Below are 16,738 nucleotides of genomic sequence, written 5' to 3' on the forward strand. Positions count from 1 at the left end.
CCATTTAAAGAGAGTGTTTCCCCATAATCCACCCCTATAATAAGGTGCATACCCAGAAAGTATACACTTCACATGAGGAGCTACAGATGTCAATATGATTTTAGAGAAGAGACATATATTATAAAAAGAAACATTATTTCCTAGGAAGTGGCCATACCACGGCATTTTGCTATTTGCTATCTGCTGACACTCACAAACATCCCTCTGGTGAGACTGCTGGTCTTCTCTCCCACTGATAATTAGAAAGACCAGCTCCAGCAAAGGTGAGCAGCTGGGAATGAGAGCTGGATGGGAGAAAAGTGTCTTCTCTCAGCACCTGCCAAGGACTGAAAGGCTTCTAGTGCCATTAGTGCACTTGCCCAGATGTAAATACATCTGCTGGTCACTAAGTAGGTTCCAGGAGCCTGCTTGGAGTGAATCTTAGCTTATCAGGGGTCTCCAAATGTGTGGAGTAGGTCAGACCTTCACTGGGTGGTTCTGCAAGCTGGGGAGGCCTGGCCACGCTGCCTGCTGGGCACTGCTGCCTCTCTGCTGGTGACCTGCAAAGTGCTTGGGCTTGATGGTGGAAGGGGCACAGCAGGTGTTTCACAATGACCCTGGCCAAAAGTGGTACCTCTGCTCCACCCTTTCCCATCCAGCCACATCCTCTTGAAATGCCTGAGGGCACTCTGTGGGAGCAGGTGACCAGAAAAGGGAAGGAAGGATGTTTTATTGCCTCAGCTCTCTTCCTTTCAGGGGAGTTTGGCAGAAAGGACTGGTTTTTCACTCCTGGTCTCTCCAGCAGATGGGATATATGTCTGATCTGAAGCTGTTTGCAGCTACTGTGATGTAACATTTGAACACAAATGTGTAAAATTTGAAGCTGGAGTTTCAAATAAACACTGTCTTTACTAACATTGTTTTGATCAAATAACTGAGAAAACTTGAGTAAATTTACACTTATATACCATCTTTCTAACAGATTTCTGCCATGCTTGGTACTTCCAACCTTAACTAGTGGACCCTGGAGCTACAAGCTGTCTTTTTTTCTTTTATTTTCTTTTTCAATTGTATCAAAGACAAATCTTAACTTTTCACAGCCAGACATTAATTCAGAATCAGCGGAAACTAGAATAGGCCAAAACTAAAACAAAGAAAGCAAATTGGAACAAAAGGGCTGTGTCAGCTTTTAGTAACCTTACCAGTAGATCCAAATTGATTTTTTGAAAGCATTCCAGAATGTGACAGGCTGCTCTGGGCTCTGGTCACCAGTGTGTGTGGGTCCTCAGCTGGGTTTGAGGAAAGCTGCACAGAGCAGAGCAGGGTGGGGGGAGCCTGTGGGGTGAGAACACCTCTTGTTAGTTCCATTTAAGCAGAAAATTAGCCAAGCACACTGACTGTGCCTGCTTTGAGAGCAAGCATTCATGTAACAAAAACACCATCCTAAATTGCCTTGTCAAAACACTGTCAGCAGCGTTTGCAGAGATCGAGTATTTATTTGGACGTGGAGAATGAATTCCTGCAATGCATTTAAAGAGAACAGCTTATTGTCCATTTTCCAGCTTTAGTTCCATGTCCAGTGCAGGCTGTGTGGCACAAGGCTCTGGTGCACAGAGGAGCAGCTCCTCACCCTGCCCCTGAGCCTGGCACTGGCCATGGCACAGCTGGGGCTATAATTTAGTGCAGCATCAGCGCTGCTGGGGGCCTTCCTCTGTTCACCCTCCCAGCAGGGGCAGCAGCACTCCAGAGCAAGTGTGGCTACCCATCCTCTCCAGGAGTACAGAAAATAGAAAATTGTTAGCATATTTCCAGAGCTGCAAAGAAACCTATTATGTTGGTATAAGGTAGAAACCAGGTAACCTGGTTTCTTGTGTCTCTTTTCCGATGGACTTCTTGATGGCTGAGTTCACAAGGCAACATTTCTCTTGAAAGAAGGAAGTCTGGATTCTTCTCACCTACAAAATTTATTTATTTTTGTAAAACTTTGAAGAAGTCAGTGGCTTTGAAATCTTGACTGCTTTGTCAAATTCTGGCTGAGATTGCCTAGGAGCCTCAAAAGCTGCTGTGTTACATTGACTAACCTTCCCATCTGGCACTATAGAAACATGATGGAGACACAGAGGCCTAAGGAAGTCCAGGAAAAGTTAAAAACTTACCTTGAACTTCAGCTAGAGATGCATGTCACCTCATTTCAGCCCTCTTTAGAGGTTCACACACAGTTTATTCACACGCCGAAGCTCCCTCTAGAGCCAGGAGAAGGAAGAGTCATCCCCAAAAGTTCCTCCAGTCCATCTCTTCCAGGCACCTACTCTATAATATGTGACAAATTATAGACAGCAATTCTCTATCCCTTTATCCCTTTCCTGCCTCATTCGTTGTCCCACAGGTTGGCTAGGTTTATGTTCCAGTTTCAAATATCCTGTCCCACAGACACTGCTCTGGACCAGAGAGGGTCCCTTAACCAGCCCTTGCTGTCCTGCAGTGAGCAGGAGATGCTGTTGTGGAAGGAAGACTGTGTGTGGCAGTGGTGCATCTCCCTTATGGATTTTTCAGGTACCTTTCGACCCTGCTGACACCAGCAAGACTTGGGAACACTTCTGAACCACAGAACACTTGCACAAGAGGGATGGATCTCTCTAGATCCAAAGAGGAATGGGCATCTGGCTATGAGCATGCAGTGTGGCCTTCTGTACCTCCCAAATGTTTATCATACAGGTACCACTGCTTGCATCCATACTTAACTCAGTATTCAGCAGGAGATATATGGCTGCTGGGATGGCCTTCATGTCCATCATTAATCAAGTCTCTGTATTTGACAAACCTGCTTTGAAAAGTGTTTGTGGACTCTAAGGACAAATTCCATTCTTGATACCAAAATCAGATTTTGACAAATATCTCTTGTAGTATCCTAGGGCTCCCCTCTAGGCTGCGTATTATTTTATATTTGCAGCACATCAGACATCTAGTGATTGTTTTCAGAGCAGATGACATTTTGTAGTGAGCTGGTATAGCTCTAGAAAAAAATGTTTTCACACTTGAAGCAGCTCTGCAGACTTGTAGACCTGGAACTGGCCAGAAAGGGTGAATATGTTCTCTTCCTGTCAGCCCTGCCTTGAACCTGGTTCAGTCAGGGAGCTGTGTTGGATCTCTAAAAGCAAAAATGTTGCTGTACTTTGTGCCTCTTTATAGTGATATCTGAAGATGAGCATCATCTCCCTTTAGCTTCAGCACACAGCAATCATTGCACCTGGAACTCTTCCTTCTTCAGCCATTCTGTAGGCAGGTCTTCCCACAGCCAGTGGTCATGAGGGAGCCTAGGAAGCAGCAGCCTCCTTCCCTAAAATCTGCTCCTCAGGAGGGATCTTTTCCTCCATAGCATGGTGGATTGCAAGTAGGCATTGATAATCAGGCCGCCTACTTCTCACCACTTTTTATATTTGGGGAAGCATATGGTGGCTGACGCATTTCCTGATGTAAACTCAAAAATCACATCAGTTTGGAAGCTCTGATTATCAACATGGAGCTGAAGACAATTCATTTCCTTGCTGTTCTGCAGCATTTTCAGTGAACTTTGGAGGTTCCTGTTCTCACTTGATATGTAGGGAAACAGAGGCAGGGAGGAAGCCAATGGTTTGCTCATTACCACCAGAGCAGAACAAATGGTGAATGGAGGTGGCCTTAGTTTCAGATGAATGCTTGCTCCCTGAAGCTACCTTCTGACCTGGCACAGCTTTTATAATACTGATCAGGTCATGATTTCAAATTCCCTTGTTCTGGGCCTTTGATGGTTGAGACTTCCCATGTTTAAGGATATATTATACTGCATTCTTCTCTTTATATTTCTTGGAAAAGAAAAGGTTTCTGTAAAGCCAACAAGAATATTTCCCTTGTAAGGCTTCTGGAACAAAATGTCTTTTTTTTTTAGATTATTAATATGGAAGTGATTGGACAGCTGTCATAGGAGTCCTTGTTTGAATAGATGTAAGCAAGAAGGAAAGAATATTGCTTCATGCTGGTAATTTTAAAAAAAGTCTTAGACTCTGTCCATCAGTTCATCAAAACTGCCAGAAGAGTTAGTGGAAAAGGAACAAGAGACACAAGGATGTATTCAGGATCCCACAACTAAGCACTTTATATAACAGACCTTACATATGCTGAAAAATAAGGCGGCGAAACAGCCCACCAGAAGCATTCCTCCTCCTCTAGCTCTTCTCTGAATTTGCCTGCTTGCCCAAATTCATGCATTTCCCCTGTCTTCACAGGTGCAGTGATACCAGCAGCTATTTTTGCTCTTGGCTCAGGGCAGCATTTCAGCTGCTGGACATCTGTGCCAAACTGCTCCTTTCTTTTGCTGGCTCTGCATCCCAGTGTCCTCTAGAGAAGTGCTGGGAACATCATCTTCGATCCTCCAGCAACACAGAGGTAGGAGAGGGACAACCTCTTCTCCCTCTAGGGTTCTTGTCCACCTCTTCTGAGCCATTATGAGCTTGTTTTTAAGAGGTGGTAGCTCATCCTCACGGCTTCTCTGCAGGAAGTGGAGTTGAAGGTGGTTGTTCTCTACCTGACCAGGGCGGGCACCAAAGGGGAGCCAAGAGCTGCAGTCAGCCAGCAGTTTAAGACCAGCTCCCTCAGAGGAAATAAAAGTGCCTAAGTGATGTGAATGTCGTGGTTCAGAGTGGGATGGGAAAAGATGCAAGTCCCCACCAGGAGCTGGTGGGGAGAACGTGTGCATTGTCACCCAAACCAAAACCGTGGGTCAGGATTTTCTCCAGACAGCAGCTGAAAGGTGGAACAAGCTGCTCTCCCTGCTGTCCCCTTTGGGTTTTGTGACTGCTGCATGGGATGGAAATACTATTATTTTAGAAAGAAATTTTGGAAACTGAAGCTGGCTGCTCTTGAGACGTTTCCTTGTGAGGGTGCTGAAATAAAAGTGAAAGGCTGTTTCAGATGCAACTGGCTGCTCTGGGCCCTACAAAAGGTGAGCCAAGCCTTCCCACATTTTTATGTGCTTGATGGCAGAAGAGTTGGGAATTAACAAACTGAGGTGCAGGAACTGTTGTTCCTGGCCATCCTGAACCTAAACCTGGTGAGTACATCCAGTGTCAATAAGTGCAAGTGGCAGTAGAGTTTTGTTATAACTGAAATCTGCTTCTGTCTACACTAGGCTGAAATCAAACACCATTCAACTTGGCCAAAAGTGCTCCCTGTTGTCTGGATCTAGAGAGCTGCTGAACCAGTACCTTTGAGAGCCTTTTACAGTCCCTGCTGCCCCAAGGAGGGGACTGTCAGGGCACCACCAGCCCTGCCATCCCTGCCCAGCATTTCCTGAGGCTCCCCCAACCCTGTTCTGGTCCCAGGAGGCCATTCCAGCCCCGCTGAAGCCATCAGCCCCTATCCCAGCAACACAGAAATAGGGCTGGTCTCAAGTTCCCTGGAGCCCTGCCTGGCCATGGTCCCACTGCCCCAGGGAGCATGCAATGCACGGAGCTGGGGCTGAGCCCAGAGCCCCTCTCCAGGCCTCATCCTGATCCCACCTGCAGCTGACTTCTTGGCCTTGCCTCTGTGTGTGCATGGCAGCGAGCTCAGGTTTGTGGCAAATTAAAAGTTAAAATGAGCAGACAAATTCATTGCATTTTGAACAGGTTTTGATTTTTTGGTTTTGTTTTGGTTTTTTGTTTTGTTGGGTTTTTTTTCCTTTATGAAATTAGATTTATCATCTCTGAACCTTTTTTTTTTTTGCTGACAGGAAATGTTGAGAATTAACATCTATAGCTGGGCCTCAGCCAGAGAAGGGTAGAAAATGTGAATCAGACCAAAATGGGAGGATCTGAGCAACTGTATTTTTGAGAATTGTGAATGACTCTCAGTTCTTCTATCTCCAAAACAGAGATGGGCTTTACATGTTTGGGAAAGCCACAGCAATGTGAAATGCAGTGCAGTTAGGTGTTTGTGTGGAAAAGTCATAAGGAACGGGAGGAATAGGAGAAAGAGTTGAAGAAGAATTATCCTCAGAGTACAAACAGCTGAACACTGGACCTTTGTAAAGTCCTTTTCCTAGGAATTTTAATGTCATCTATGGTGGCCGCTTGGCTTTGTGTCCCAGAGCCAAATATCACAAAAGGGGCATGCAATGATTGATAAGAACATGCAGTAGTTGGAAAGCTACCCTGATTTTGCAATTTTTTTAGTTGGCTAGCAGGCACTAAGTTTGGTTTGGATTACTATATATTTTTGCAAGTTAATAGGCATTTGTTACTAGTTACAATAATCTATACTTTCCATGCTGTCTGGGAAGGGGTCTAAGGGGCTTTCAGATCTGATCTCTTGCAGTCCAAGCTGGCTCACATTGATAGCACCTACAAAAAAAAAAATCGTTCTGTAGGATTTTCTGGCAGATTCTTGCTGCTCTAGCAGAGATCTCTGTCCATACAGACAGTGCATGCAGAGACCGACAGCCTGGAATGCCACTGAGATCCTGCTGTTCTTGATTTCACCTCTTCTAGGGTGAGGTAGCAAGGCTGGCTGTAATTGTGATGCTAAATGCACAAGAGGGAGGGAGACTCTCTCCCAGTAAGGATCCTTCCTAGCTGTTATTCTTCATGTCTGCATTGCAGGGCAATATGTGCTGCTACACCTATCCTAATTAAGTTTGACCACGACTGGAGTAATGATCTCTGGTGCACAACTTCAGGTTTTTGTGCTGCTAATCACACAAGAAACAGCAGGTTTTGGGGGAGGAGGGTGAGCCATGAGCCACAGTCTTTGTGTATTTACTACTCTATGATGTGATGCTGTATTCCTATCTCCTTGTAGGGCTTGATTATTCTCTTGTACTTCTGCATCCTTCTCCTAATAAAAATGACTTGAGTGCTTGTATATAAAATGGTCATGAGATTATATAATCTTTGTACAAATAAGGAAAGGGAATATTGGAATAAAAACAGAAGAGGAAAATCAAATAAGTAGGAGCCCCTAAAATAATTACAAAATTTAGCCTCAAGTTGCTCAATTTAACATTTGATAGAGAATGGTGGAGACAAAAGTGGAGTCAGATGAGGACTACCACAATGTGTGGCAGTGTTGCAGTGGCACATACTGAGAAGCTTTTCCTCTGGAGATGGTTGGTGCTGTGGCTGGCACCACTATACAGGATTTAGGCATACAGCTGTGTGCCAGCTGTGTGTGTAAAGGAAAACAGTCTTGGGAATATTACATTACAGGCTGGAGGGAAGTGTGCTATTGTGATGCATTATTACTCTTGTAAAATAAGATTTGCAGAGAATGGGGGAGGTAGAAAGGCTTCTGTCCCAACACAGGTATTGGCATTGGTGATTGCAGGGTTGGTGAGTACACAAACCTGCTTAGACACTGTAACACATTTAGTTTTTAAAGGACATCAGGGATTCTACCAGACCTGGATGGGACAGAGCAGACACACAGTCCTCCACCTGATTGCAGGAAACTTTAGGGGATGCCAACAATTTCACTATTCAATTCCTTATGCCCCCTACTATGACATGGAGTAAATGCCATACATGAAGTTCTCTTGGCTTTGTAAAATTTCCAGTGAACCTTACTCTATAGGCCATCCCACTTCCAACATGGTTTAAAAACCCAGATCCAGATTTGCTGAATTTTCCATCTTACTGCACTCTCTGCCTCATCATAACATCATAATTCCTCACCTAGGGGACCTCGATGGCAAGGAGGAGTTAGAAAGAAAACATAAATGCAAAAAATGTGTTTATTTTCTTAAAGTCCTTTTTACCAAAATTATATAAGTAAATGTCAAAGTGCCTATTTTAGGGTTTTTTGAATCAGACTTTGTGAATTAATTGAAAATCAAGAGTCTTCCAAAGTCTTCAAGAGGTTCATTTTACTGTTCTTTAGTGGAATGAAATAGAGAAGTGAGGTGGTATTTTTCCACTCGCAGATTTTTCATCTTGTTCAAAAAGAAAAAGGGAAGTTGATCATAACTTGTCAGCATCATACCTAAACCATTCAAGTGCATTTTGTTTATGTGAGGTATAAATAAATGCAGCAATCTGGCCCTGCTAAATTATTGATGGCCATTAAATTTCAAGGTAAAGGAACTGGGAACTCCTGACAGAGACACAAAACTATACCCAAAGCTGTAGCTGGTAAGAATGTATGCATGCTAATGGGGGAGCCACCACAACCTGCATAAAGAGCTTTGCCTCACTTTGTGCTGCAGCCAAAGCTCTTATGCACAGAAACAGCTGTGACATGATCTGTAACACAGAAAAAGGGCAGTGAGCAAAAACTGTGGTTTTTCTTTCCAGCTTCAGATCAAAATATGAATAGAATGGTGCTCTGACATCTTTTGTAAACTCAAGATCTGTCCATTTCTTTTTCCATGTTAATGAATCACGGGAACAAATTTTACAGACTTAGCACTGTGTGCTCCATTTAGAGTGTGATCTGTTTCTGTGCACCAGAGACTTACATGAAGCTCTGTGGTCTAACACAAACTTTTTAATCTTTGGTGTTCAGTTCCCAAATTATTCCACTGTTATTGCAGAGCCTTTTGCTACGTTAAAAAGGAAAGTGTTTCAAAGAGGGGGATAAAGACGCTGTCTCATACTTCATCCATAGAAGTGTGGAACGTCTGGAAACTTTGGAAGTAAAGGAAAAAAAATTATACCTGAGTGTTTCACAATAGCCAGAGGTATAAACCTCAGTAGGAGAAGCGGCAGCACAGCTTTGTGCTACCTCACTCTCTTTGAAAACCTTTTATTTTGAAGAATGAGACTCTAACTGTTTGCTTTCTTATCTAAGGTAAAAAGGACACTCTGAAGATTAATACTGAGTTTTCTGACTCACGTTAACTTTAAAGAAGAATTTCTAATTTACAAAGAAAAACAAAACTTTCGCGTTCTCGAGATCCGTTTCCTGGACTCGGGATTTCTTGTCCCCTAGCTACTCAAATCCAACTCTTTTCGCGACAAGACATCAACAGGCAAAAACCAGCCGCTCCCACGGCCTCACAGATGTAGAAAAAGGACGATTTCGTGACAGATAAAATAGAAAAAAGCCATTCTATTTCACCCGAGGAAGCACTAGGCGGAGCGCGGAGCATCAGGCGGCGGCCGGACACCGGGCGGGGCCAACCAGCGCCCGCCGCGCTGCAATAACCGGGGGGGCCGGGACCGGCCCTGCCCGGTGCTCCCGGTTACACCGCAGTGTCCCCCGCCGCCAAGGCCGCCGCCAAGAAGCCGAAGAAGGCGGCGAGCGGCTCCAAAGCCCGCAAGCCCGCGGGGCCCAGCGTCACCGAGCTGATCACCAAGGCCGTGTCCGCCTCCAAGGAGCGCAAGGGGCTCTCGCTCGCCGCGCTCAAGAAGGCGCTGGCCGCCGGCGGCTACGATGTGGAGAAGAACAACAGCCGCATCAAGCTGGGGCTCAAGAGCCTCGTCAGCAAGGGCACCCTGGTGCAGACCAAGGGCACCGGCGCCTCCGGCTCCTTCCGCCCCAACAAGAAGCCGGGCGAAGTGAAGGAAAAAGCTCCTAAGAAAAAAAAAATACAGTAATCAAGCCCAAGAAGACGGTGGCTAAGAAGCCCGCCAGCGCCGCCAAGAAGGCGGTGACAGCAAAGAACAGCCCCAAGAAAGTTAAGCCTGCAGCCAAGAAAGCAGCCAAGAGTCCCAAAGCGACAAAGGCTGTCAGGCCCAAGAAGGCGGTGGCAGCAGAGAAGAGCCCGGCTAAGGCGAAAGTGGTGAAGCCCAAAGCGGCCAGGGCAAAAAAGCAACACACAAGAAGAAGTAAGCCCCACGTGGAAATACGCTTGCTTCGTATTTAAACCCACCAGCGCCAACAGTTGGGCTGGAATGCTGTGGCTGCCGCCGTTTTGGGGAGGGGTGTGGGGGAACAGCAATCTTCTGGTGAATGTGCTGAGCGCGGAACAGCTCGAGGGGCACTTGAATTGGTACGGGGAGGGTATGAGCGCCTTGGTAGCTTTCAAAATGCCCATAAGGCACAGGGATTGGCTGCGGAAGGGCTGAGCTGCTTCCTGGAACTGGTGTCAGCCCCGCCCCAGAGCGCGGCTGGTGCTGTGTGCGCGGAGCCGCGTCCAGCACCGATAGTTAAAATATCAGAGATAACTGGATAACCGCCCCCGCCCGCCCTGCGCGGATTATTCAAAACTCCCGCGGGCTTATACCACCCCAATGAAATTCAAGCTCTTTCTCTGAATTTGTGGGTGGCTCTTAAAAGAGCCTTTGGGTTTCTCTTAATTCAAGTCCACAGCCTTTCAGTTCACTTGGCTTTCGCCTTGTGGCTGTCAGTCTTCTTGGGCAGCAGCACGGCCTGGATGTTGGGCAGCACGCCGCCCTGCGCGATCGTCACCTTGCCCAGCAGCTTGTTGAGCTCCTCGTCGTTGCGGATGGCGAGCTGCAGGTGGCGGGGGATGATGCGCGTCTTCTTGTTGTCGCGGGCCGCGTTGCCCGCCAGCTCCAGGATCTCGGCCGTCAGGTACTCCAGCACGGCCGCCAGGTACACCGGCGCGCCGGCGCCCACGCGCTCCGCGTAGTTGCCCTTGCGCAGCAGCCGGTGCACGCGGCCCACGGGGAACTGCAGCCCGGCCCGCGACGAGCGCGACTTGGCCTTGGCCCGCGCCTTGCCGCCCTGCTTCCCGCGCCCGGACATGACTGCAGCTACACACAGGAACTCGGTGCCAGACTGCGATAATTACAAGTTCGGAGCTCGGCCTTATATACCTCTTTAGCGGACGGCGCGACTTCCAATTGGCTAAGACAGGGATGTGCCTAAAACAGCCAATAGGAACGCGGATCCAGATTTGACCAATGGCGATGAAGGGCGGAGCGCTGTCTCTGCAAAAACTTGCCTCAGCCAATAACAGTTTAGTCTACGGGAATCCCTAATTTGCATAACCGCTCTATAAAAGCGGCGCTCTCGGAGGTGCGCGTCGTTCTCTGTCCGAGAAATCGTCGGTGCTGCTGTACCGAGAGGAATCGCTACCATGCCCGAGCCGGCCAAGTCCGCCCCGGCGCCCAAGAAGGGCTCCAAGAAAGCCGTCACCAAGACGCAGAAAAAAGGTGACAAGAAACGGCGTAAGAGCCGCAAGGAGAGCTACTCCATCTACGTGTACAAGGTGCTGAAGCAGGTGCACCCCGACACGGGCATCTCGTCCAAGGCCATGGGCATCATGAACTCCTTCGTCAACGACATCTTCGAGCGCATCGCGGGCGAGGCCTCGCGCCTGGCGCACTACAACAAGCGCTCCACCATCACCTCGCGCGAGATCCAGACGGCCGTGCGCCTGCTGCTGCCCGGCGAGCTGGCCAAGCACGCCGTGTCCGAGGGCACCAAGGCTGTCACCAAGTACACCAGCTCCAAGTAGACGGCTTCTGCCTTCTTTCGTCGGTATTTTCAACCCAAAGGCTCTTTTAAGAGCCACCCACCTTCTCAGTAAAAGAGCTGATCCTGTGGCGAGTTCCTACCCATCCAGTTTTTTTTTTTGTTTTGTTTTTTGCGGCGGTGGGGTGGGGGGAATGTGCATTTACGGTGTAAAAGCATCTAATAAAGACGGCAGGATTTACAGAGTTTGTGGTAAACTTAGGGTATGTCCTACTTCTGATTCAACGGATCCAAAGACGTTCATAATTCTTATTAAAAGCCCTGGGATTCCGTTTTGGTGTATGTACACTGTAGGGGAGGCGAGTTAGAAAAAAGAACAAATACTGTCGGTGGTCTCTCAATTAAAACAGCCGAAGCATGTTCCTGACAGCTGGTACATGGTAATTTCTCGGCTGACCTACGTTAACGTAACATGGTGTGAACCGGGAGCATTGACTGCAGAGGTGCTTTCAGACCATCCGGTGCTCTTGTGCCTTGTTGTTTTGATTTAGAAAACGGACTCTGAGGTGGATGCCCCCTCCCCTGCTCCGCAATGTGTATTGTCACGGGTGACGAGGGGAAGCAAAGCTGAGCGCGTTCTCGCCCCGACCTACGCAGTCCCGGCGCAGGTAGCGCCGAGCACAAGCTCCCCAGTGCGGCTCTTTCCCGGCTTTCGTGCGCCCCCTTCTCTCTCCCCGCCGTGTCCCCGCGCCCCGCACTCTCCGCCGCCCAGCGCGGACGGGGCTGCAGCGCGCGGGCAGAGCCGGGGCCGCGCCGCTGCCGCGTTCCGTCCGACCTGAGTGAGGACTGCGCGGAGCCTCCCTGCGGGCGGGCCCGGCCGCCTCCTGCCCCTCCCGCCCGGCGCTGATTGGTGCCGCTCGCGGCCCGAGCGCGCGCTGCCCGCAAGGGACGCGGCGCTTCCAGCGGGCCGGGGCAGAGGCCCGGAGAGCTCGGCGGGGCCGGGCAAGGCGGCTGCCGCCTGCGCCTTCGGCCTTGCTGCCGCGGCCCTGAACCGAAGGCGGATACTGAGCGGCAAGATAGCGCGAGCTCTCGGGGAAGGAGGCGGCTGCCGGCGATAGCTTTAGCCAGCGGTCCCGAGGCCGGGAATGGACGCGAGCGAAGCGGCTTTAGGTAAAAACAGGGCGAGCCCGAGGCCCGGGCGGCGAGCCCGCCCTGGCCCGCTCTCCGGCGGGGCCGCCGCCGCTGTGCCCCGCAAGCCGTTGCTGGAAGGGGGCGGGGGCGGGGCGAGGCCAGGGCGCGTTTCCCGCCCCGAAGGCGGGGGCTTTTCCCGGCTCGCGACATGCGCCCAATGGCAGCCGGCCGCTGCCGCGCGGGCGGCCAATGGGCGCGGGCAGCGGGGTTATAAATAGCGGCGGCTGTGAGCCGGGGGCGCAGTGAGCGCGGAGCGCTGTGAGCGTTTAGGCCATGGCGCGCACGAAGCAGACGGCGCGGAAGTCGACGGGCGGCAAGGCGCCCCGCAAGCAGCTGGCCACCAAGGCTGCCCGCAAGAGCGCGCCGGCCACGGGCGGCGTCAAGAAGCCGCACCGCTACCGGCCCGGCACGGTGGCGCTGCGCGAGATCCGGCGCTACCAGAAGTCCACGGAGCTGCTGATCCGCAAGCTGCCCTTCCAGCGGCTGGTGCGCGAGATCGCGCAGGACTTCAAGACCGACCTGCGCTTCCAGAGCTCGGCCGTCATGGCGCTGCAGGAGGCCAGCGAGGCCTACCTGGTGGGGCTCTTCGAGGACACCAACCTGTGCGCCATCCACGCCAAGCGCGTCACCATCATGCCCAAGGACATCCAGCTGGCCCGCCGCATCCGCGGAGAGCGAGCCTGAGCTGCCGGCAGCAGCCCTTCCTGCCCGGGCAGTGAGGCAACCCACGCAGACCCAAAGGCTCTTTTAAGAGCCACTACATGCACAATAAAAGAGTTGTTGCACTAGTTGTTTGGTTCAGGGGGCGTGGGGCGCGTCCATAGCTTTATAATACTGAGCCTAATGCGTCAGTCAGTTACTAGAGCATTAGATGTACACTTAATATATAAACCTGGTCCTGGTCTTAACTTCGGTCAAATAAGGGAATTACGTTTCTAACCACCTTTACAGCCTACTTTAGTGCACATGTCGTGCCTTCCAGACAGCCATTCTGACTACTATTCTATTACCAGAAATGTGCTTCAATGAGGAACATTACCCATGCATCTGTATCTTTACAGTGTTTTCTATCTTAATAAACTGTTTACGCTCTGAAATAGTGTCACGGCTCTTTTATTGTGCATGTAGTGGCTCTTAAAAGAGCCTTTGGGTCTGCGTGGGTTGCCTCACTGCCCGGGCAGGAAGGGCTGCTGCCGGCAGCTCAGGCGCGCTCTCCGCGGATGCGGCGGGCCAGCTGGATGTCCTTGGGCATGATGGTGACGCGCTTGGCGTGGATGGCGCACAGGTTGGTGTCCTCGAAGAGCCCCACCAGGTAGGCCTCGCTGGCCTCCTGCAGCGCCATGACGGCCGAGCTCTGGAAGCGCAGGTCGGTCTTGAAGTCCTGCGCGATCTCGCGCACCAGCCGCTGGAAGGGCAGCTTGCGGATCAGCAGCTCCGTGGACTTCTGGTAGCGCCGGATCTCGCGCAGCGCCACCGTGCCGGGCCGGTAGCGGTGCGGCTTCTTGACGCCGCCCGTGGCCGGCGCGCTCTTGCGGGCAGCCTTGGTGGCCAGCTGCTTGCGGGGCGCCTTACCGCCCGTCGACTTCCGCGCCGTCTGCTTCGTGCGCGCCATAGCCCCGCCGCTCACAGCGCTCCGCGCTCACTGCGCCCCCGGCTCACAGCCGCCGCTATTTATAACCCCGCTGCCCGCGCCCATTGGCCGCCCGCGCGGCAGCGGCCGGCTGCCATTGGGCGCATGTCGCGAGCCGGGAAAAGCCCCCGCCTTCGGGGCGGGAAACGCGCCCTGGCCTCGCCCCGCCCCCGCCCCCTTCCAGCAACGGCTTGCGGGGCACAGCGGCGGCGGCACCGCCGGAGAGCGGGCCAGGGCGGGCTCGCCGCCCGGGCCTCGGGCTCGCCCTGTTTTTACCTAAAGCCGCTTCGCTCGCGTCCATTCCCGGCCTCGGGACCGCTGGCTAAAGCTATCGCCGGCAGCCGCCTCCTTCCCCGAGAGCTCGCGCTATCTTGCCGCTCAGTATCCGCCTTCGGTTCAGGGCCGCGGCAGCAAGGCCGAAGGCGCAGGCGGCAGCCGCCTTGCCCGGCCCCGCCGAGCTCTCCGGGCCTCTGCCCCGGCCCGCTGGAAGCGCCGCGTCCCTTGCGGGCAGCGCGCGCTCGGGCCGCGAGCGGCACCAATCAGCGCCGGGCGGGAGGGGCAGGAGGCGGCCGGGCCCGCCCGCAGGGAGGCTCCGCGCAGTCCTCACTCAGGTCGGACGGAACGCGGCAGCGGCGCGGCCCCGGCTCTGCCCGCGCGCTGCAGCCCCGTCCGCGCTGGGCGGCGGAGAGTGCGGGGCGCGGGGACACGGCGGGGAGAGAGAAGGGGGCGCACGAAAGCCGGGAAAGAGCCGCACTGGGGAACCTTTGCTCGGGGCTACTGCCTGTGCCGGACTGTGCAGTTCGGGGGCGAGAACGCTTACTGATGGGAGGGAAGGAGGGAGGGCATTCATCTCGGCGCCTTTTGCTCAAAAACAAACTAACTGAAAAACAACGGCACAGGGCCGTCATCTGCAACCGCCTGTGCTTTAAATGCTCCCCATTCACACCGTCAACCATCCGTGTAGCTCAAGAGGGAAGCACCTCGTACTAGCAGTCAGGAACAGATGTGTTTCGGCAGTTTGGGACCACAGACTGCACTTTTTTTTTCTAACCCGCCACCCCCTATCCGTGCATGTACCAAAAGCGAGATCACAGGGTTTTTCAAGCGAATTATGAACGTTCCCTTCTCCGAAGCAGATGCAGAGCCCATCCTTTTACCTCAAACAATACACGTCCCACTTTCCTTACAATTTACAATGATTCCACACCGTTACCTCTGTTTTCCAAAAAAAACCAAAAACCGAACGGGACAGCAAAGTGCAGATCGCCATAGCATCAGCTCTCTTATTAAAAAGATAGTCCAGGAGGTCTGGCACAGAAGCAGCTTACTTGAATCTGTTGTATTTGGTGAGAGCCTCCGTGTCCTTGGGGACGGCTGCTGTTTTCCCCTGCCAGCTGCACGCTCCCTTGGTGTGCGGGGCGGTTTCCGAGACGGGGTTGCCGAGCACTGTGACTTCTCGCGGACTGTAGAAAGATGTCGTCGCCGTCGCCCCAGATCCATGTACGTGGATATTCCCGTTCCCTGGCTATCAAAATGCAGCGTTATTCGCGCGGCACAGCGGGGCGGGGACACCGCGGGCGCAGTGAGGCGATGTGCGCGCTCTCCGCGGGCGCCGAGGGACGCGCGTGTGCCTGGGAAGAGCAAAGCGGAGTGTTCGCCGTTTGGAGCGCACAGCGATCCCTGTGCCACCGGCAGAGGAGGCATCCGCGCCCCGCCGGGCACTGAGGGGTGCGTCGGGGGGCGCGCAGCAATGGCTGTAGAGGGAAGCAGCAGAGGCCGTGTCCGCCCGTCGGGGATCAGAATGATTCTTCCGTCGGGGAGGATCGAAAGGATGCCCTAGCAGGCGCTGAACAATATTTGTCAGCTGGTGCAGAAGGATCTGTGTGTTTGCTGGGCTCAGGAGGTGCCGTATGTCGTAGGGAGCAGAGCGATGTGTGTGTCAGGGTGCGGAGGGCTCTGAGTGTCGGGATGTAAGGCTCACGTGGATTGAGGGCGCGGAGCGATGTGTTTTCGGCAGAGGGTGGGGAGTGTGCGGGAACGGCGGCGCAGGGCGACTCAGAGACACGGGGCTGCCGTGCGCTGCGTGCATCGTCGGGCGCAGTGATTTGTCTGCAAAACAGCACAGAGCGATGTGTTTTCCTTCAGGAACGAGGCGATAAGTGTGTAAATCGGCGGACAGCGTTGTGAGTGTGCGGGAGGAGCGGGACGATGCCCGTGTCATAGGGAGGAGAGCGGGGCGTGCCTCGGGAGGCGCAGAGCGATGGCAGCACCGTACGCGGGGCAATCAATGTGTGATTGAAAAAAAGCGTAAATCCAATTTGTGTGTGTCCGGAGGTGCACATTTGTGATGCTGGCGCCAGGGAACGTAAATCTAATTTGTTTTTAGGGGTGCGCTGTATTTTTCGGGATCATAGAGCTAGATACACACTGTGTGTATGTTTGCACATCGTTTGATGGTAAACTTATTATGGAACGTTTAGAAAGTGAAGGATGTGTACGCTGAACAAAGCAGAGTACTGAAATGGGCTGTGGAGAGAAGAGGTCATAATTTACCAGTTTAACTCCGCGTTTCTTCGGTCGAACTTGCACAAGCTGCGACAGCAC

General features: G+C 52.1%; 5 protein-coding genes across 5 annotated transcripts; 3 read left to right on the forward strand and 2 right to left on the reverse strand.

Annotated features, from left to right (window-relative positions):
- Window positions 1–9,170: 9,170 nt before the first annotated feature.
- LOC139587637 (histone H1.10-like) lies at window positions 9,171–9,934 on the forward strand (the record flags this gene model as incomplete). Its single annotated transcript, XM_071422032.1, is given in 2 exon segments — window positions 9,171–9,509; window positions 9,512–9,934. Coding segments are annotated over 2 exon segments (624 nt in total), but the record flags the coding sequence as incomplete, so codon positions are not given.
- A 302-nt stretch (window positions 9,935–10,236) lies between these two features.
- On the reverse strand, window positions 10,237–10,662 carry LOC139588114 (histone H2A-IV). The gene has a single exon (XM_071423110.1). It carries the CDS (start codon window positions 10,639–10,641, stop codon window positions 10,252–10,254), a length of 390 nt encoding a protein of 129 aa, XP_071279211.1. The 5' UTR covers window positions 10,642–10,662; the 3' UTR covers window positions 10,237–10,251.
- Window positions 10,663–10,937: 275 nt separating this feature from the next.
- Window positions 10,938–11,554, forward strand: LOC139588115 (histone H2B 5). The gene has a single exon (XM_071423111.1). It carries the CDS (start codon window positions 10,976–10,978, stop codon window positions 11,354–11,356), a length of 381 nt encoding a protein of 126 aa, XP_071279212.1. The 5' UTR covers window positions 10,938–10,975; the 3' UTR covers window positions 11,357–11,554.
- Window positions 11,555–12,768: 1,214 nt separating this feature from the next.
- On the forward strand, window positions 12,769–13,322 carry LOC139588113 (histone H3). The gene has a single exon (XM_071423109.1). It carries the CDS (start codon window positions 12,778–12,780, stop codon window positions 13,186–13,188), a length of 411 nt encoding a protein of 136 aa, XP_071279210.1. The 5' UTR covers window positions 12,769–12,777; the 3' UTR covers window positions 13,189–13,322.
- Window positions 13,323–13,660: 338 nt separating this feature from the next.
- On the reverse strand, window positions 13,661–14,132 carry LOC139588678 (histone H3). The gene has a single exon (XM_071424290.1). The coding sequence runs from the start codon at window positions 14,114–14,116 to the stop codon at window positions 13,706–13,708; it is 411 nt and encodes a 136-aa protein (XP_071280391.1). The 5' UTR covers window positions 14,117–14,132; the 3' UTR covers window positions 13,661–13,705.
- Between the last annotated feature and the right edge of the window lie 2,606 nt (window positions 14,133–16,738).

This window comes from Agelaius tricolor, unplaced genomic scaffold (assembly GCF_023055355.1).
Source record: "Agelaius tricolor isolate 1412-34295 unplaced genomic scaffold, bAgeTri1.0.p SCAF_3, whole genome shotgun sequence".
Lineage (NCBI taxonomy): Eukaryota > Metazoa > Chordata > Aves > Passeriformes > Icteridae > Agelaius > Agelaius tricolor.